The sequence below is a fragment of the Haliotis rubra genome, unplaced genomic scaffold (genome assembly GCF_003918875.1).
Source record: "Haliotis rubra isolate DU_JTF1 unplaced genomic scaffold, ASM391887v1 Scf38, whole genome shotgun sequence".
In the NCBI taxonomy this organism is placed as follows: domain Eukaryota; kingdom Metazoa; phylum Mollusca; class Gastropoda; order Lepetellida; family Haliotidae; genus Haliotis; species Haliotis rubra.
The window spans coordinates 2,258,698-2,280,278 of record NW_025767057.1 but is presented as its reverse complement, the minus strand read 5'-3'; the positions used below and the strand labels follow the sequence as shown (position 1 = coordinate 2,280,278).

At 43.4% G+C, this 21,581-nt stretch overlaps 2 protein-coding genes across 3 annotated transcripts in view; both read right to left on the bottom strand.

The window, feature by feature from the left end:
- Positions 1–7,931: 7,931 nt before the first annotated feature.
- LOC124286251 (extensin-like) lies at positions 7,932–13,630 on the bottom strand. Its single transcript, XM_046722596.1, has 3 exons — positions 13,560–13,630; positions 11,565–11,717; positions 7,932–10,326 (listed from the first exon to the last, which is right to left on the bottom strand). Exons 1-3 carry the CDS (start codon positions 13,628–13,630, stop codon positions 7,932–7,934), a joined length of 2,619 nt encoding a protein of 872 aa, XP_046578552.1.
- Positions 13,631–15,045: 1,415 nt separating this feature from the next.
- LOC124286327 (leucine-rich repeat protein soc-2-like) overlaps positions 15,046–21,581 on the bottom strand; it is a 71,843-nt gene continuing 65,307 nt past the window's right edge. For both annotated transcript variants that reach the window (XM_046722691.1, XM_046722692.1), the window contains exon 2: positions 15,046–18,455. In XM_046722691.1, the coding sequence (XP_046578647.1) occupies positions 16,073–18,442 (2,370 nt within the window). In that variant the 5' untranslated portion in view covers positions 18,443–18,455 and the 3' untranslated portion in view covers positions 15,046–16,072. The remainder of the gene's footprint in view (positions 18,456–21,581) is intronic.

Sequence of the window (21,581 nt, the reverse complement as noted above, 5' to 3'; positions counted from 1 at the left end):
AGTGAAAAGGCTCGGGGACAAGTTCTTGCAACTTATAAAACCCCTCTCCAAAGATATTTGCAATAACACATTTCTGCACAAGCAATTACAGGAAACAGACACTGAGGAAGATTGACAGTTTAGGGGAAATATTATAATACAAAAGGTGTATGGAAAAATGACTTCTGGAATCGTTTAGATTTGCTTATATACTGATGTACATTTTTGAATATGTTTTATTTTTATGATTTGACCAACGTGGGCTTATATACATAGTCGAAAATATAGATAAATGTATTGCACCTTGAATCTGTTAGCGTAACTTTACCTCACCAGGTCAATAAGAGATACTGGTCCCGGATTATGTCCGATGTATCACTTGTGACCTATGGCGGGTTTAAGAGAGTGGATGATGGTCGGTTATTCTGTAAATTTCAAATTTCAAATTGCATGAAGCGTGAAAATATTTGTAAAACGGCGTTCATGCTCCCCTGTTAATAATATGTACTGCTGTTAGTTCAGGTGAACAATTGCAGTGACTCTGTGTTGCGATGGGAGAGTGTTCCAGCTTCAGTGTTTTCATGGTAGCTGTTACCACCTGGCAATGTGCCAAATGTAAATGGTGCTTACCAGTCAACGTCAGCAACACTCATTGGTATGAAGGTTCATTCTACTGTATTGCATCAGAGAGCTGAAAGATACTCAACTTCGCATGCAGCTTACGAGTGGGCGGAAGTGCCCATCAGAAGCAAGATGACGACCTCCCAGCGCCAGTGTTGGGTAGCAAGAACGTGATATACTCTCTCATTTTCACAAGGTCCTTTTCAAGACCAACAACTTTCCTTAACTGGCACTATTAATATTACAATCGACAACGACATAAAAAAGGCAGGATTCGAAGCACACGCGAAGCACTGAACACTTATATGAGAACCATAACTTGAAACATGTAATGTTAGGACTAGTGTTGGATAGAGAGCAGCGAGGACAATGAGAAGTCGTTACATCTCGCGAGATCGCGTCACTCCTGGAACCTGAAGTGCGGCCATATTGGACGAAAGACAAGGATACCCAACTCGGGGTTCTACTACAACAAATCAACACATTCGTGTGTAGTGGTTAGAGCGTCCGCCCGGACCGCGGGTCATACAAAAAGACGTTAAAATTTTGTACTTGTTGGTCCCTGTCTGGCGCTCGGCATTAATGGGTACAATAAGGACTGGTCGGCTCGGAGTCAGTATAATGTGTCTGAGTGGGGTATTCATGCTTCACTGCATGGTATCTCAGCGGGCTAGCACTATACAACCAGCTAAAGTCTGGACTAGTACAAGCAGCCGCACATACGAAATATTCTCAAGCACGACGTAAAACCCAATTTCACCTCACCTCACCTCTGACAGTTGTTATTGGATGGTTTGTGTTGTTTTTAGATCTACATCTATCCAGTAATTAATGCTAATGTTTTTCGGTATTTGTGGTGTATTTTTAGCATGATAACTTATGCTGTGACCCCTTATGTGTGATACAATGTAATGAAATGTTATGTATGGTCTCTGTTGTGACATTAAAACCGATGCTGCAGCTAAATCAGCTCTTGACAAACCATTATCCTCAATACTGATCCCGTATAGTGATTCCAAACCCACTGTCAAAGGTTATGCTCTAGACTTCATGTGATAAAGGTGGGCCACCCGGGTAGGAAGAAATAATCTTCACGAACTGAAACCAACAATCGGTTATACCTACTTGGGTTGTCAGTCAAGACATGATGAGGTAAGTTTACGATGATATCGTATTGGCCACAGTCGGTTTACCCATGACTATCTGCTCAAAACGGATGGAGATGGACCTCCTATATGTGTCTCTTGCCACGAGGTGTTCACCATCAAGCATATTCTGATTGACAGTCTGGACCTTTCAACTGCAAGGGACTCACATTATGAAGAAAAGAATCTGAAAGAACTGTTTTCTCGCGTCTCATTTTGAACTGTGAGACAAATTGATCAGCATCATGAATTGTAGCTATGTAATGTGAATGACGGATTGCTTGTTTTGAATTTATTGCTATGACATATTCTGTTTGTAAATAATGTAATGAATTTATATGTTTAAAAAAACCTCATTTGGTCTTTGTATTTAAAATGTGTATGAATGCAGACTATGGCTGGAAAAATACCGATGTGACGTGAAACTCAACTCAACTCTGCTGTGACCAGAGATATTTTCAAGAGGGTGACATTTTGTGCGAAACTGGGGTTGGTCTGTTCAACTTCCTGTACTCGGAAAAGGAGCTGGTTAAGTTTGTCATGTATCTTTTGGTTGTCGTAGTCCTACTTTATAAGGCCAGGCTGTACACACATGTCCATGTAATCGCTGCTGAGGGCTCAGTTATTTTTGAGAACTTATAACGCTAATACAGAAGTCAATATGGTTTTGTGTAATCTCAGGTCAAAAGTGCCTACTGCCCTCGTGAGATAGGTCTCGGAGCAAGAGCCCTGCAGAGATGTTGGTTTGACACGAAATGTTCAACTCTGACTTTAGTGGACTTTAGTTGAGTCCAGTACAAAGTGTATGGCCTAACGAACAAAGAAGAACTAAATCATGGAATCTTCGTAGAAAGAGCTAGCTCGGTTGAGTGGACCACAAAAGCAGCAGCGCTGGAAGTAGACATAAACGAAACGTTGGCTGTTGGCTAGTTGAAGACATCCCTTTGGCCATACAAGCCCGTGAACATTGTTTTGTCTGATTTTCATTTCACTCTGATTTTTAAGTCCCGGTTTCACTTGTTTCCTGCTTCTCTAATTCAGGTGGGTAAATCGGTGGAAGAGAACTGACCATTACGGAACCTTATCCGATCACAGGTATACCTGCTGAAAGAGGTGTATTTCCGCGAAATACTAACATCTGTACTTGAATGAAGAAGATGAATAGCAATTGTTTTGAAATATGTAAATGCTTCGCGGGTTGACAAGTCTCACGAAGCCTCACAATTAGCTGTGCAGAACACCTTCCCAGAAACCTTTAACCATTGGTTCGAGTCAGGGTTCACGTCCTGATTATGTTTGTGTTTTTCTCAGCATCAATCTCGTGCTCATAGGTATCATAGCTTCACAGAGGTAATGACTAGATACTACGTGTTCGCGAAACGGTGAGTGTATTTTGCTCTATCGTTGTTGCCCGTCACAAACAGGGAAGAAAAAAATCGTCAGTTATTCGCCTAAAAAAACACTACAAAACACGGAAACACATGATATAGTCACACTGGGGGAATTTATTGTTATAACATTACTATCTTGATTGTTGTAATCCTCGATGCAATGAGGAACAGATGGGTAAGGGGGTGTGGGGTGGTGGTGGTGGTGGTGGTGTGTGTGTGTGTGTGTGTGTGTGTGTGTGTGTGTGTGTGTGTGTGTGTGTGTGTGTGTGTGTGTGTGTGTGTGTGTGTGTGTGTGTGTGTGTGTGTGTGTGTGAGCCTGATGTGTGTAAATAGGACTCTGGTGTGTGTTCATGGAACTAAATATCAACATCTGACAGGTAGTACAAATATCCAGCATCGTCTTCTGAGCAACATCCTCAATGAGCTGAAACCTTTAATGGATACAGGAAACTATAGGGAATTTGATCGTGGTAGTTAAACGGAAAGAAAAGACGAAAGGACGTTAGGTAGGAATCTCTCCTTAACAGTCACATAGCTAATATAGATATCAGTCTTGAATTGCATTTTATTAATCTTCATCTTTCAATATCATCATTTCAAAATATATTTCTGCAACCTAATAGTATTGATCTGATCTGAAGGAAATGTGATCATACTTCACCTGGACGTTAAGTACTTCTCAGTGTTCTTTCTGTGGATATTAGACTGAAGGCGGTTGTGTTGCTCACACTGAGAGGCGCCTGGCTACACAAGATAGCGGATCAGTGGGAAATAATCACCTGTTTCATAAAGGAACATTTCGCTGTGTACAGCCTCATTTTACCAGACTATACCTGATAGAAGTCACTTTAATGAAGAAAGGTAATGTAAACACGAACAGGTCCGTAGCATGTTTCATATTGATATTCATACTGAAAAACTTGGTCTCTCTTCCACAAAGTTTGTCTATCCTTATTCTCGTACTTTAACGTGCAACAACTCTGTTCGTAGCGCTGTGATTGTGGTTACTCAGTGAGTGAGTGAGTCTCGGTTTACTCCGCTTTTCGAAATATTTTAGTAATATCACGGCGGGGGACACCAGAAATGAGCTTCACACATTGTACCCGTGTGGGGAATCGAACCCGGGTCTTCGACGTGACGAGCGAATGCTTTAACAACTACCCCGCCGCCCTCGTTACTCAGAAGAGGGTGAATATACATTTATGCTGGCCGTAGTACCTTAACCGTGGTTACCCCCTTACTAGAACGCGCATCTACTCAGGTTGTACCACCTTGACAGTCATCACACTCATGCTTCACATACACCTTTACAAGACTTAATGTCGTATACACGACAAGGGACACTGGTCGTAAAGTCGTGATTACTCTCCATCAAGTACATATTCGATTAAAGTATTTAGTTAAACTGGTGGTGATGAAGCTTCACTGAAAACCGATGTTACCAGGCAACGCAACTTTCCGAGCCTTATTCAATCAGGCCAATATAACAACCATGAAAACCGATGTTACCAGGCAACGCAACCTTCCGAGCCTTATTCAATCAGGTCAATATAACAACCATGAAAACCGATGTTACGAGGCAACTCAACCTTCCGAGCCTTATTCAATCAGGCCAATATAACGACCATGAAAACCGATGTTACCAGGCAACGCAACCTTCCGAGCCTTATTCAATCAACGTCAATATAACAACCATGAAAACCGATGTTACCAGGCAACGCAACCTTCCGAGCCTTATTCAATCAGGTCAATATAACAACCATGAAAACCGATGTTACCAGGCAACTCAACCTTCCGAGCCTTATTCAATCAGGCCAATATAACGACCATGAAAACCGATGTTACCAGGCAACGCAACCTCTCGAGCCTTATTCAATCAGGTCAATATAACAACCATGAAAACCGATGTTACCAGGCAACGCAACCTCTCGAGCCTTATTCAATCAGGCCAATATAACAACCATGAAAAACAGACGTAATTTTCATAAGCCACAACAATAAACTAAGTAGTACTGAGTTGTTAGTATGAGTAAAGAGGACGTGTGAGTAAACTATCGAAAGAAGAAAGGGGTGGCTGGATTGATTCAGGTCATTCATATTTGACAAGGTGTTCATGGATCATATCAAATTATCATAGTGTATGTCAGCTTGGGTGAGTTTAGACATGAGTATACCAAATGATAGCCTTAAGTTAACACTATGTTGAAGTATGACTTAGTCATACATTAGGGGCGGTGGGGTAGTCTAGTGGTTGAAACGTTCGCTCGTCAAGCCAAAGACCCAGGTTCGATTCCCTACATGGGCACAATGTGTGAAGCCCATTTCCGGTGTCCCCCGTCGCGATGTTGCTGGCATATTGCTTAAAGCGGCATAAAACTAAACTCACTCACACACTAGTCAGCCATTACCCTTTGTTACCGGGTTTGTGTCATCCAGCACAGTTAGCCCTGGCATATCGGGACAGACCACCTCGCTGTAACCAGGATAGTTAACTGTTGTTCCAGTAACCTTGTAACGGGCATAGTTATGTTGATGGATGATATATATCAAGATGGATAGTGGTAAGTTAAAATACAGGATGAGAGATTACCGACGAGATAATACAGGCTGTTACCAACGACCCACGACTCTGGGATACGGCCCGTGAAGATCCGGGTTAGAATTGATCTTTCGTAACCCATGCTTGTTGTAAGAGGCGACTAACGGGATCAGGTAGTCAGGCTCGCTGGCTTGGTTGACACATGTCATCGGTTCCCAATTGCGTAGATTGATACTTATGCTGTTGATCACTGGATTGTCTGGTCCAGACTCGATTATTTACAGACTACCGCCATATAGCTGGAATTTTGCTCGGTGCGGCGAAAAACTAAACTAAAACCTGGGCTGCTAGTGAATTCCACTGAATAGGAACACGGTCATACGACAGTGTAAACATATTATACATGTATACAACTATAGAAATGATGAGTATAGCATTCTTTTAAAATGGTATTGTACATGTTGACTCGTATGATCATATATAACTGATAATTATATCTTTTTCGTTTCATGCAAGCAAAAGGCAAAATCAACTTGCGACACGTGACTGAGTGTGTCTAAGAAGTTCCTTGCTGAAATTACTTGAAACCAAATACCAACTTTGTCCTTTCAGTGTTCTTCATCTATTGTAAGATCTTATATTATAATCAATAATTCGCAACATAAGATGAAAAGCTAGAAATGAGTGGAATTACTCGCCAAACATACGTAGATATATCTAATAGAAAAGTTCAATACCTTTGCAACTCGATTAGTTGGACGGTGCCTTACGTCTATACCTTACTATGAGGACGGGCTAAGAGGGAGTGTTTAGTGTGGTTGTATTCATACGCCAGTATTGACACCTCCGAAGGTTGCACGTATCTCTAGTTTGTATCTCAACAGCCGTTGTAGTGGCAGCCGACACCTGTCTAACAAGTCTATCAAGACACCCGGTGTCCCAACAACAGGCATACTGACTAGTAATGATGTTCTGCAACCGTTTCCTTGGAGACAACAATAGGTATAAGAGAATAAACAACTTCCCTTTGTTCTTAATTTAAAAATGTTATTTACTTTAATTTCCACATCTAAGACGGGACTCTTCCGATGTTTGAAATAGATAAATAAAAGAACTGTGTGAGCCACAGATTAATTACTTACGTTCTGTTTGAGTTCTTCCTTTACTATCGGGAATATGAGTATGAATGCGTCTCTCGTTTGTGTCTAAAAAACCCTTTGACATTTTATTTCTTCAGTTGCTTTAGAATACCTTTGTGAACATTTTACAAAAGAGTTTTGAATTATTTCTGTATTTCTTTTATAGTTTCTTTTTAATGTATAAACGGCATCGCCAAGCGTGTGTTGAGAGTATGCTTGACGCCACATGGAACAACACAGCATATGAAGCAATGGCGCATAGCCATCAATTAGAACACTGACGTGAACAATGTGTGCGAAGTTAATATATTATTTAGTAAAACCAGTTCATCTGCTTCTTTTTTCTTACATATCCGCAAGTCAGCTGGAAATCCATTGTGAGATAGACTATATATTATGCACTTTGTACAAACCGGTATACTCTTTGTATTCTGACCATCCATGGGCTTAACGTACACCGGTGATTAAAGCGTTCACCTGTCAAGCCGGATACTCGTGTGCAGTGTGTGGATATAAGCAACATCACCCTCTACACATAATCATATCTAAAATCATATTAATAATAATGTGTACATTTTAATAACGCATCTATTCACACAGTAGTATGCTCTGTGCGCTGCCCAGACAAGGTGTTTGTTAGAGAAATGTCTTTGAAGGAAGGCAGTGTTTCAACTATACTACTGATACTTTGCTAAGGATCACAAAAATTCGCAACTTTACGTTACGTCTAATGACACTCCTTGCAAGTTACGGAAATAAGCGAGTGGAGACGAATGTTACCGGGTTTGATTCGTCTGCAGGGTGTGTACAAAACAGATCAGCTTCAAAATCAGCTATTGACGCAGCCTGTTATTTGTGCAGCGGATGGACTAATAAAACAGTAAGGAAGTCTAATTCCTCACGGCCACATTAGAAATTGTTGTTTTAAACACTAAGTCGTCTGTGACAGCGTAATGAAAACTTTTGAGATTTATTTTAGTAAGGACAACACATTTATACTTCCAATAGGATTAGACCCTCCCTCGCGTGGTCCTCTCACTTTGATATTGTTTAGAGAAAGATGTATGAGTGTGTTCTATCACTGATAATCAGACACGATCAGCCTGAGTCTATTGTTTCAGCCCACTGTTCCTTGCAATTCACCGTTCCTGTTACCTAATCCCATCACCGTTGAGGTTTCGGGTTCAGAATAGATCACCAGGAATCTGTGTTTGTCGAAAGAAGCGACAGTGTGGCTAGATTTGGTGACTTGGGTGGCCAGATTTGATGACTTGGGTGGTCGATTTTGGCGACTTTGGTGTTCTAGGTTGATGACTGGTGTGTGTGGGGAGCTTGGTGACTTGAGTGGCCGGGTGTGGTGACTTGGGTGGCCGGGTTTGGTGCCTTGGGTGGTGGGTTTGGTGCCTTGCTTGGCCGGGTTTGGAGACTTGGGTGGTGGGTTTTGGTGTCTTGATTGGCCGGGTGTGGTGACTTGGGTGGCCGGGGTTGGTGACTTGGGTGGCCGGGGTTGGTGACTTGGGTAGCCGGGTGTGGTGCCTTGGGTGGTGCAGTTTGGTGACTTGGGTGACGGGATATGGTGACTTGGATTGCGGGGTTTGGTGACTTGGGTGGTGCGGTTTGGTGCCTTGCTTGGCCGGGTTTGGTGACTTGGGTGGCCGGGTTTGGTGACTTGGGTGGTGGGGTTTGGTGACTTGGGTGGCCGGGGTTGGTGACTTGGGTGTCCGGGTTTGGTGACTTGGGTGGTGCGGTTTGGTGCCTTGCTTGGCCGGGTTTGGTGACTTGGGTGGTGCGGTTTGGTGACTTGGGTGGCCGGGTTTGGTGACTTGGGTGGTGCAGTTTGGTGACTTGGGTGGCCGGGTTTGGTGACTTGGGTGGCCGGGTTTGGTGACTTGGGTGGCCGGGTTTGGTGACTTGAGTGGTGGGGTTTGGTGACTTGGATGGTGGGGTTTGGTGACTTGGGTGTTGGGGTTTGGTGACTTGGGTGTTGGGGTTTGGTGACTTGCATAGCCGGGGTTGGTGACATGGGTGGTGCGGTTTGGTGCCTTGCATAGCCGGGGTTGGTGACATGGGTGGCCGGATTTTGTGACTTGGGTGGAGGGGCTTGGTGACTTGGGCGTGCATGTTTGGTGACCTGGGTGTTGGGGTTTGGTGACTTTGGTGTCCATGTTTGGTGACTTCGGTGGTGGGGTTTGGTGACTTGGGTGTCCATGATTGGTGACTTGGGTGGCCGGGGTTGGTGACTTGGGTAGCCGGGTGTGGTGCCTTTGGTGGTGCAGTTTGGTGACTTGGGTGACGGGGTGTGGTGACTTGGATAGCGGGGTTTGGTGACTTGGGTGGTGCGGTTTGGTGCCTTGGGTAGCCGGGATTGGTGTTTTGCGTGGCCGGGTTTGGTGACTTGGATGGTTGGGTTTGGTGACTTGGGTGGTGGGGTGTGGTGCCTTGGATGGCCGGGGTTGGTGACATGGGTACACGTTTGGTGACTTGGGTGGCCGGGTTTGGTGACTTTGGTGTCCATGTTTGGTGCCTTGGGTAACCGGGTTTGGTGACTTGGGCGTGCATGTTTGGTGACCTGGGTGGCCGGGTTTTGTGACTTGGGTGACGGGGTTTGGTGACTTGGGTGTCCATGTTTGGTGACTTGGGTGGTGCAGTTTGGTGACTTGGGTGACCGGGTGTGGTGACTTGGATTGCGGGGTTTGGTGACTTGGGTGGTGCGGTTTGGTGCCTTGGGTAGCCGGGTTTGATGTTTTGCGTAGCCGGGTTTGATGACTTGGATGGTGGGGTTTGGTGACTTGGGTGGTGGGGTTTGGTGCCTTGGGTGTCCATGTTTGGTGCCTTGGGTGGTGGGGTTTGGTGACTTGGGTGGCCGGGTTTGGTGACTTGGGTGTCCATGTTTGGTGACTTGGGTGGTGGGGTTTGGTGACTTGGGTGGCCGGGGTTGGTGACTTGGGTGGCCGGGTTTGGTGACTTGGGTGTCCATGTTTGGTGACTTGGGTGGCCGGGGTTGGTGACTTGGATGGTGGGGTTTGGTGACTTGGGTGTCCATGTTTGGTGACTTGGGTGTCCATGTTTGGTGACTTGGGTGGTGGGTTTGGTGACCTGGGTGTCCATGTTTGGTGACTTGGGTGGTGGGGTTTGGTGACTTGGGTGTCCATGTTTGGTGACTTGGGTGGCCGGGGTTGGTGACTTGGGTAGCCGGGTGTGGTGCCTTGGGTGGTGCAGTTTGGTGACTTGGGTGACCGGGTGTGGTGACTTGGATAGCGGGGTTTGGTGACTTGGGTGGTGCGGTTTGGTGCCTTGGGTAGCCGGGTTTGATGTTTTGCGTGGCCGGGTTTGGTGACTTGGATGGTGGGGTTTGGTGACTTGGGTGGTGGGGTTTGGTGCCTTGGGTGGCCGGGTTGGTGACATGGGTGGCCGGATTTTGTGACTTGGGTGGCGGGGCTTGGTGACTTGGCCGTCCATGTTTGGTGACTTGGGTGGCCGGGTTTGGTGACTTGGGCGGTGGGTTTGGTGGTCTGGAATAGTGGAGACACAATCATTCCATCTCTAACGGTTGATAAAGTGTCAAGAACATATTTATGCAGTATTCCAGTTGAAACAACCAACGTTTGTATGTATGTATGTATGTATGTATGTATGTATGTATGTATGTATGTATGTATGTATGTATGTATGTATGTATGTATGTATGTATGTATGTATGTATGTATGTATGTATGTATGTATGTATGTATGTATGTATGTATGTATGTATGTGTGTGTGTGTGTGTGTGTGTGTGTGTGTGTGTGTGTATGTATGTAGGTACGTACGTACGTACGTACGTATGTATGTATGTATGTATGTATGTATGTATGTATGTAAGTATGTATGTATGTATAGCATGTAACGGTTGATAAAGTGTCAAGAACATATTTATGCAGTATTCCAGTTGAAACAACCAACGTTTGTATGTATGTATGTATGTATGTATGTATGTATGTATGTATGTATGTATGTATGTATGTATGTATGTATGTATGTATGTATGTATGTATATGTATGTATGTATGTATGTATGTATGTATGTATGTATGTATGTATGTATATGTATGTATGTATGTATAGTATGTATGTATGTATGTATGTATGTATAGCATGTATGTATGTATGTGTGTATGTATGTATGTATATGTGTGTGTAGTATGTATGTATGTGTGTGTATGTATGTATGTATGTATGTATGTATGTGTATAAAGTATGTATGTATGTATGTATGTATGTGTAGTATGTATGTGTGCGTGCGTGCGTGCGTGCGTATGTATGTATGTATATATGTGTTTGTGTGCGTGCGTATGTATGTATGTGCGTGCGTGCGTGCGTGTATGTATGTATGTATGTATAGCATGTATGTATATATGTATGTATGTTATGTAGTATGTGTGTGTGTGTGTATGTATGTATGTATGTATGTGTGTGTGTGTGTGTGTGTGTAGTATGTATGTATGTATGTATGTATGTATGTGTGTGTGTGTGTGCGTGCGTGCGTGCGTGCGTATGTATGTATGTGGGGGCGGCGGGGTATCCTAGTGGATATAGCGTTCGCTCGTTTCGCCGGCGTACTTTCCTACGTAAACTGCACACTATCATATCTTGTATAATATTCAATGATGGTTAAAACGTATCATATTTCATCGTAGCAAGTAGTAGCCTAAGACGGTGTATTGGTTACAATCTCCATACAAACTGTATACCGAGACGTAAAACACAACTCACTCATTCCTCTGGGCCAGCGGTCGTGTGGTTTCTTCTAGTGTTAGATGTTCCTCTCTGTGTCTCACAGCATCTTGGCCCACCCTCACGGCATCTTGGCCCACCCCAACGGCACTCTCTCGACGCTCCCACAGCAGACTGGGCGTCTCATCCAATCTCGATAATTGATAATCTTAAGTCTTTCTTGGCCAGTGGCTGTTGACAAGACAAAAGCTGACATGGTTCGACAGAAGGAGACACATTTGTGAAAGTCCATGGATTTCCCGTCTGCGGGGGAAATTGGGAGCACGCACGTCGTGTGGTTCTTCCGATCGGTGTACACAGCTTACGTGGCAAGCGGAAATCAAAGGTATTTCTGGTCAAATCCGCCATTACTGAGGTTTGTGACGAGATCTATGGGACACATGTCATACAGGTGGAGATGTGACGGGGGTCCTGGGTAGATGGGACGTCTGTATACCTTGTGGACTGTCAGTGGCGACATGCAACATACATACAAGACAAGACGGACGCACACACGCACGCACTCTCACACAAACACAACGTAAATCCACCCACCCATCTATCGGTCGTACCCGGGAACATCCGGGTTACAATTTGTCTTCAGTAACCCATGCTTGTTGTAAGAGGTGACTAACGGGATCGGGTGGTCAGGCTCACTGACTTGGTTGCTACAAGTCAACGTATCCCAATTGCGTAGATCGATGCTCATGCTATTGATCACTGGATTGTCTGGTCCGGCGTAAAACAACAAATTAAAACCACAAAACATCTATCCGTCCGTCCATTCACGCACACTCACATGCACACACACGCGCGCGCACACATGCATACACCTCATAAGTTTGGAAGGCCAGTGAATGTTGAAATCTTCGAGTCGTGGTTTATTAAGTCAGCAATATTCCAGCCTCGTTACTGCTGCCTGAAAACAACCAGTCTAGTCGGGGTCAAAGAAGTAGTTTCGTCATAGAATTATTTTCAGGCAAACGGTATCGGGGCCTTGACCTTTTGGCACCACTGGCGTGGTCTGGACGTGTTTACCAGTTTCTGAATCCCCGGTGCCACATGTAATAATGATTCACAAATAATTTGTATTTAATTTAGTTTTTCGATTTGTGTTGAATTACTGTCTTGTAGTAGAGATGTATCAGTTCTGGAGCATTAGTGGTCGTTATTCAGCCAACGAAGTCTGGCTTTCCTGGAAAGTGTTAAATAAAAACGATAATGAATGTATCGATTTAAAAATTATATTAAAACTTTTCATTGTACAGTGAATTATTCGGGAATGCTTGTTTCAGATTTATCCATATTAGTTTGCAGATTTTGTAGATATGGCGACCGGTCAGTGGGTCGGTGCTTGACAACTTACCCTATCTGGACATGTGGTGAGACTATGTATGTATGAATGCGTTTATACTTGAAACAGCCCATGTGCTTAACTGTTCAATTACCTATCTGTCGGGGGTTATATATTGTTATAGATGTAAACATGTGGTCATGCCAAATCGATTCATTACTATGTAACAGCTGTTCTCATATCGTACAATTGCACTTTCATTTTTCATTATTCACAAATCGTTTGCAATGTGGAATATTTCCATTGTTAATCTTGTGAATGAATTATTTGCTTGAACTTGATAAAGTGTGTTAAAATTGTTGAAGAAACCTAGCAGTTTTTGTTTAAATTGCACGAAATTTGCAAGAATCATGAGATATTTGAGAAACAAGGCCGAGCAAGAAGTGTAGAAGAGACACCTCTGTTCCTTGATCTGGACATGTTCGCCATGCCACGCCCCAGGGAAGATGACAGATGGAGGGCCACAGGCAGCTTCAGTCTGGCACCTCGCAGCGTGATGTTGTCGATTCAAAGTCCACAGAAACACCATTTGGCACTTACGGCGACGTTTTCAGCAAAACAGTCAAGTTGTAGACCGTCTCCGTTGTGGCCTCCCACCAGTAGCGCCCCCACGTGAAGACCGATGGATTCGAATCACGCACCTGCGACAGCCAGCAACCCTAAGATCCCGCACAATACCTGGCAACAGAGGTGTCTGCGAGAACAGGTCCATGACGTCTTCGCGTCTACAGCATCCGTGTAAGACGCCGCCCCGACGACCAATTCTGACGCCAGAACATGGACGTCGACGTTGACAGTGCAGCACACAACACTTGCGATGAGGAGAACGTGAGTGGAGAACAGTTCTTGTTCACCGATGAGTCACGTGACCTTCTTCATCGAGCTGACTAAGGACACGTGTCTACAGGCGCACAGGCCAGGTGTTCTGGAAGCGAACCGCTTTAGAGGTGGGAGCCTTACCATCTTGGGTGGGATAACAGATGCAGCGAGCACGCCAATGGTTGTGATTGAGGGGAACTTGACTGCTGTGAGGTACCGAGACGAGAATTGACAAAATGGCTATTTTACCGTTTTTGCAATAGAAGTGACGTTTCAACTCGACGACGCCAGGCCATACGTTGGTCATGCTGTACGGTAATATCTGAATCAGAACACTGTTCATGTGTCACTCTGGCCCGCGAGATCCCCTGATTTGGCACCCACTGAACACATTTGGGATGAAATGGAGCGATGTTTACGACGTCATCCGAACTCCGCCAACTCCTTCCTCGGATACCGCACCCAAATATACTCATGCCAATAATGGTTGTCCAATTAAAGAAATTGAAGGGGGTGGCAACCATTATTGGCATGAGTATAGAATACATCACCATCAAACAAACATTTTATTGTTGTTTTGTTGCGGTGTGTTTTCATTCTTAGATACCATCAGATTATCTTGCTCCGTAATCATCATACATCCCCGACGAAACAATCACACCATTCCAGCATACTGTAATATAAGTAAACCAGTTCATTAGATTTTGAAAGATTAAATTACCTTATCAGAGAAAAAGATTGTGATTGAACATTAATAGAGTTCGTCATCTGATACTGGTCAGGTCTGTGCGTGCATTGCACATACATTGTCGAAGGTTGCAACATTGATACAGTAGCCACCGCTTCAGATGCAATGCGATATAATGTATCAAGTATCATGTATGGTGTATCATCGTCCAAGAAACAACGATCAGCAGTAGTGATTACAAAGACGACTGCCATAGTCCCGTCACGAGTATTTAATCACAATAAACACCACAGGAAGTCAGCAATCTTAGGGATACGGATTCAGCAACGGCAATAGTCAACAAGAGCACCATCACTGTCATTTTGATAGATTGTTGATTCCATGTGAGTGAGTGAGGTGGGTTTACGTCGCTTTTAGCAATATTCAGGCAATATCAAGGGGGGGGAGGGGCAGAAATGAGCTTCACATATTATACCCATGTGGGGAATCGAACCCGGGTCGGGAGTGACGAACGAACGCTTTAACCTCTAGGCTACCCCCGACCCTCCATGTACTTCCCCATCTTTGATAACGGTGTTGATTCACGTTTGTAGCTGATAAAGACAAACAATACTGGTATGAAATGATATTTATTATGTAACATCAATAAACACCTATATATATGTACAACCAATCCAGGTATCACAGTAAGAGCTTATTATGAAAAAAGATATGATATTCATTATTCACAAAATAAAAATCGCCTTAATGCAAGTAGGACGCAAAACGGGCATCGCCATGGGAGTATATTACAAATAACATCACAGTTATGAATATCTTTGGCTTGGAACATTATAGCAATAAGCCTATAAAATACATCATTACGTATTATCTTTCAAGCAGTAAACATGTCCCCCCACCACCACAGAGAGAACATTAAATCTGCTGTGTTGGACTGGAGCACGCCAATCAACTCCTCACATAACACCTCATCAAACTGAGGAGATCCAAACATGAACATTTTCCAAAGCTTTAAAATATTGTATAGTTTATTGAAATGTAATATGCAATTAATACAAATAAATATGGCTAACTGATGATAGTTTTATTTTAACATAAATGAAAACTTTCATATGAAGAAATGAATATTACCCTTTCGCCATTGATGTTTTGGATGTTTAACTTGTATATTTTCTGAACTGCCATTTAATGCTTGCCCACCATGTTGTAGTAGAGTGAATCTATAAGTTGGATATGGAGCATCATGATTAGACAGAGGTATGTACAATGTTGCAATCGTTATGAGAGAAGAATTTTCACGAAAATAATCAGTTGCTTTAGAGCCTTTAATACGGAAGTCCCTTTTCCACAAATGTATCTTACAGAGTCCGCTTCCAACTCCTTGTATCACCAATAAGTATCGCAGATGTTCGTACAAAATCTATGACAGGTTTCTATATGAATTTCAATGTATTCAATGTATATTACACATTATTATCACTTCAAGTGGTATATTATGAATTTGGCTTTAGATATTGTGTTTTGAAATTCCTTCAGGCATTTTCACACATAAATCATACATACTTGTACATACATATTAACTGCAATAAGTGTCACGAATCAGCCAAAAATTATTACGAACGCTTTGAAGTCAAAGCCTCCAAGAGACTAATCCTCGTCTTCAGGCCTGCCTAGCATAGGACTCTTGGACCTGTTGATGGGGCTGTTTTCGCGGCTGTTGTCTGTCTGAGCTTCCCCGGCTGCCAGACCCTCTTGAAGATCACGGGTCTTGTAGCTGGACTGTTTCTCTGACTTGAAGCTGCTAAGCTTGCTCCTCATCTGCTCGATCTTGTTGGAGAAGGAACTCAGTTTGTTATCAGACACATCCAGCTCCCGAAGAGATGGCAGCTTGGCAACTCCGTCAGGGAGAGACTCCAGCAAGTTGTCTGACAAGTCCAGAACCTCTAGTGACGTCATCCTGAAGATGTCTACTGGAATGGAACTCAGATCGTTCCCGGAACAGTTGAGGATCTGGATGCGGTACAGATAGGGCAGATCTGTCGGGATTATATTAATGTGGTTTTTGCAGATATTGAGGGTGAGGAGTGATGCCAGGATGTCGATCCTGTCCTCCGGCAGTTGAGTCAGCTCATTGTTAGAGAGGTCAAGAGTGACCAGTTTGTTCATCTCTCCGAAGTGGTCTGGAAGACTTTCGATATTGTTGAATGACAGGTTAAGGTACTCGAGCTGATGAAGGAACGTCAAACCTTCCACGAATAGGCCGATCCGATTTTGAGATGCGTCCAGGCGTCTCAGATTCTGTAAGCAGTTGATGTTCTGCGGTAGAGTAAGAAGCTCGTTGTCACTGACATCCAGTTCTTCCAAAAGCCGGAGTTTACAGAGGTTTTCAGGTAACTTCTTCAGCTGGTTATGACACAGGTTCAGATGTGTGAGGAGCTTAAGCCGACACACTGATATTGGCACCTTGTCCAAACGAATACTTGATATGTCTAGCCGAGTCAACTTCTTCGCGTGTTCCTTCTCCCCTATGACATTGAGAGTACCTTTGGTATCTACAGACGGAGAATAGAGAGGATTGTTTGCCATGAGCAGGACTTGGACACTTCCTGGCAGAGGGATCTCAGTGAGGCTGTTGCCTGTCACGTCTATGGTGTGCAGAAACTGAAGGGTATCTAGAGCCTTAGGTAAAGCCGATATCTGGTTGCGAGCCACCCGTAGAACCTCCAGAGTCCTTAACCTTCTGAGTTCCTGAGGAATTCCTTGAACGCGATTACCACTGAAGTCTAGCTCTGTGATCAGCTGATGTTCCCCTAGAGTGTCAGGGATGCTGGATAGCTTATTATCGGCAACCAGCACACGTTTGAGTGATGCAATTCGATTGAGAGATTGTGGCAGTTGCTTTAGGTGGTTGCCAGCAACATCCAGGGTGACCAACGATTTCATCTGGTCAACGTCGTCTGGTAGATAGCTGAGGTCATTCCGGGCAAGAGATACCAAAATTGCACTTTTAAGTTTGCTGATGCCGTCAGCTGACTGTAGCTTATTGCCTGATAAATCTAGAGTCACAAGCGATTGTATGTCATAGAAATTCGGTGGAGGAGTTTGTATTTGGTTGTTTGAAACGTTAAGCGTATGAAGAACCTGAAACTTGTGAAAATCTTTTGGCAAATCCTTCAGCTGGTTGTCAGAGGCGTTGAGATGTGTTAGAGCATGTTGCAAGGTGCAGAGTTCGTCGGGTAGAGCTACTAGCTGGTTGTGAGATACGTCAAGGAAGTGCATGTACTTCAAGAACCCTATTTCCCTTGGCAGTTCCTCGAGGTCGTTGTGAGCTAGGTTGAGACTTGTGAGGGTCAGGACCATGTTGATTGTGTCTGGGATTACCACTATCTGGTTGTGCGACACATTCAGGGATCTCAGAGCTGGGGCCTTCACTGTTGCATCTGGTAACTCCGTCAGTTTGTTTCCAGACAGGTTCACGGCAGCTCCCAGCTCATACACGTTCTTCTTTATAGATCGGATTTGGTTGTAAGATACATCCAGATATTCCAGTTCCGGACACTTGTTGATGGTCTTCGGCAGAGACTTTATTTTGTTATGGGCCGCGCTTAAAGTCCTCAATGCGGGAGCTTTGTTTATTGTACCCGGTAAACTTTTCAAAGCATTGTTAGACACTTCGATCTTTTCCAGAGTCTTCATCTTTGTGATTGTGCCAGGAAGGGCAGTGATGAGGTTGTTTCTCAAGTCTAGAAACTCTAATACCTCCAAGGCTGATACAGTCTTAGGGAACTTCTTAAGGCGGTTGTTTTCAGCATGGAGGCGAACGGCGTTGGCCATGACTTCCTCGTTTTTCCAGATCTCCGCTGGCAGTGCCTTGAGACTGGCCGTGGAGAAGTTGAGGATGACGACAGTGCCCTCCTTGAGCACATGCCTCCTGACAATGGACGGTAGGGCGAGTATCTTACTACCGGGACCCGTGGAGGGTGGGGGTTTATCATCCTCTTTCTTGTTCTTGCTCATGATGAAATGGTTTCTGGAATGGAAAAGATATAAATTTAAGTGATAGTATTATCATCTAAGAACATATGAATATTGACAAGCAGAATTTCAATCTACATTTCAGTCCTAATCGTTTGGAAAGTAAACATTTCGCGCGAAGAAACAAGCATCTTACTGTACACATAATCATATTACACTAATCGAGGAGGATAGATATATAGATAGGCGTTATCAAATGGTAGGTTCGTGGTATCGCCGCCATTTTCAAAACGATGCTTTAAAAATAAGGAGTTGTTTGTGTATAATTTTTTTTAGAAATTCATAAAGAAAAAAACTATTATTCAGACATGCGAACAGAAATGACTCCCCATTTCATATGATATCTACACTAAAATAATATTGTTTCGGAAAACAATGATAAAATTTAAGTACCTATTTTTGTTCTACTTTTATCAATGAAATATGCAAAAAAATATATCACAGAGGAAAATCATTATGTTTTGAGCATGTTTTAAGTTACAACATGTCAATATGGAGACAGCATGACAGGTATTATTATTTAAGAGCGTAATCCCCGTATCAGAGATAGGGTGAGGAGATCCCGTATGTGTTGTGGTGTAGGATGACGGTCTAGTTGAAGCTGGCAGCTATTCAATGTGATGCCCATCTTGCAGTAGAACAAGCGAGGTATCACCAGTGAGACTGTCGTGTGTGTCACAGCCCAGTCTGGTGGTAACGTGAACCAGTCTAGACACACAGACATGCTGATTGGGACGTATTAGCGTCTTGTAATTACTCACGTGCATTACAGACGTAGGGGTTTGATGTTCAGTGGGACCAGATCGATACCCAGCGACGGATACAGACACAGACAGGAGTTATGAGACACTGATAGAGGCAGGGCAGAGGTCATTCTAATTCACAAACATTACTGTTAATTTGAAAGCAACGTGGAAGATAACGGTCTTTCATAGTGTTGACAGGAAAGGTCTATTATTTTGTCTGTTCATTTCTTCCCATCAGTGTTCGACAGGGAGGTCTCGCCGGTGAGAAACAGTCTGATGTGTCATTATCCTTCTAGTTGAACATGCAGAACACGTAGTCGTGCACCTGCCTAGTCAAATGACACCCTCTTCGTCATTGTCTAGACGGACATGTACATCCGATGCAGTTGTCGTGGCACATTGACCAACGTTATCCACACACGGGATCTCTTGAGACAGTTGGCACGTGGGCCAGAAAACACGTGGGAAGAATTGTGTAAAAAACATTTAAAGCCTTTGGTAAAAATATAAAGCATTTACATAGCTTGTTCGTATGCATGGTACTAGTCTATGTGTTTGTCATCTCATTTATTTGACATGATGTCCAAATAAAATCTGGGAGGTATTGTCCAAACACTGTGCAAAGACCATTCTGACTCGATGGTAAACTTATGAATCCTTAATACGAAGGTTTTGCAGTATGCGGTGTACACTATGGTATAGTGGGCTCGTCAGCAACAACATAACTGGTTCTGTATACTCCCATGACAACACTTTCATATGTATAGCACTAGGAGTACTTTAACAGTTACATCCTATTGAAAGCCTCACTGCAGATTGTTTAACAAATGATCATATGGTCATTAGAATGCACATGTAAACTCTAACAAAAAGCAGGGGCGGATACAGCGTTTTGAGAAAGGGGGCTTCATAGTTCATTTTCACCCGGGGGCGGTGGGGTAGCCTAGTGGTTAAAGCGTTCGCTCGTCACGCCGAATACCCGGGTTCGATTCCCCACTTGGGTACAGTGTGTGCAGCCCATTTCTGGTGTCCCCCGCCGTGATATTGCTGGAATATTGCTAAAAGCGGCATAAAACTAAACTCACTCAGTCATGTTCACCCGTTTTCACGAGAATTTCAATGGTTATTTAATAAACCTTCAGCACAAAAGGGGGCTGCGCATCCCTACACCCCTCCTCTGGATCCGCCTATGAAAGATTTCTGATGATCTGTGTAACCTGAACGACTGGCTGTAGATTAAGTATTTGACCATCTTACGTAGGCTTGTCCGCCGCCATGTTGAATACATTTGTGGAACGATGGACAAGTCGTTTTAATCAAAATTAAGATGTTATGATATACCTGTATTCTTATGACGCGCTTATATTGCAATCTGGTAACGTTTCCTGTCTAAATGTGTGCTAAATCTGATGTGTAATTCTGGAACTAGGACAAGCTGCACAGGCTGTCGGCCTATCATACCACCGAGTTATATGCATTTCAACAATTTCAGCTTTGTCAATAACGACACAACAAACGATTGATATAATCAGAAGATGCGATGAATGACGTCCATTGCAAGTAAGGAATATTAAGGAAGCATCGTATTGATCCATCTAAAGAGTGATTAGCAATATGACAGCGGGGACACCGACAATTTGCATGACATATCATATCTTGCCAAGAATCGAACCTATGTCTCTGGCGAGGTAGGCGAACACTTTCTCCACTAATGTCTAGTGTTTAAAACAGCCACGAACAGACTTGATATTTTAACATTTTGGTTATATTCAGTATATATTTAATTTATTTGTGTTAACATCAACTTAAACATGCGACTGAATAAACATATTTTCGAGAATACGGTGTACCCTCTATGCAAGGTAAAATGTCTAGCCGATGTTTGCATGTGCTTTGATCATCGTGCTCAAAATAGGAACTGGTTGTACAGACGGAGAAAACCTTGACATGAAATATAATTACTGGCGTACACTTGCTTCACTGTTGTTCCTTTGACTTTCTGTCTACCTTAATCAAACTCTCACATTGGAAACAGCATCAACTAATCTCGAGAAGGCACGTTATTCAATAAATGAAAAGCGACATACATATCACCATTACCGCTGGACAGTAGTCTGCAAAACGACGTCGTTGTCAACATCGCACAGCAACGACTACGTGAACACGCGACTGCCAGATATTTTCCAGAAATCAGATATTTACTGTAGTAATTAGGAACGTTACAAGAATCGGCTGAATTCAATAAAGCTCAAGGGTGGTTGACTTCAAAGGAGAGTGGCGTCGGAAAGTTGAGGTATTAAAGGCAGCTAACTTACTGTGATATAAATCGGATATGTAATGGTATTTCCAAATTGCTTCTTATACATCATGTCCTT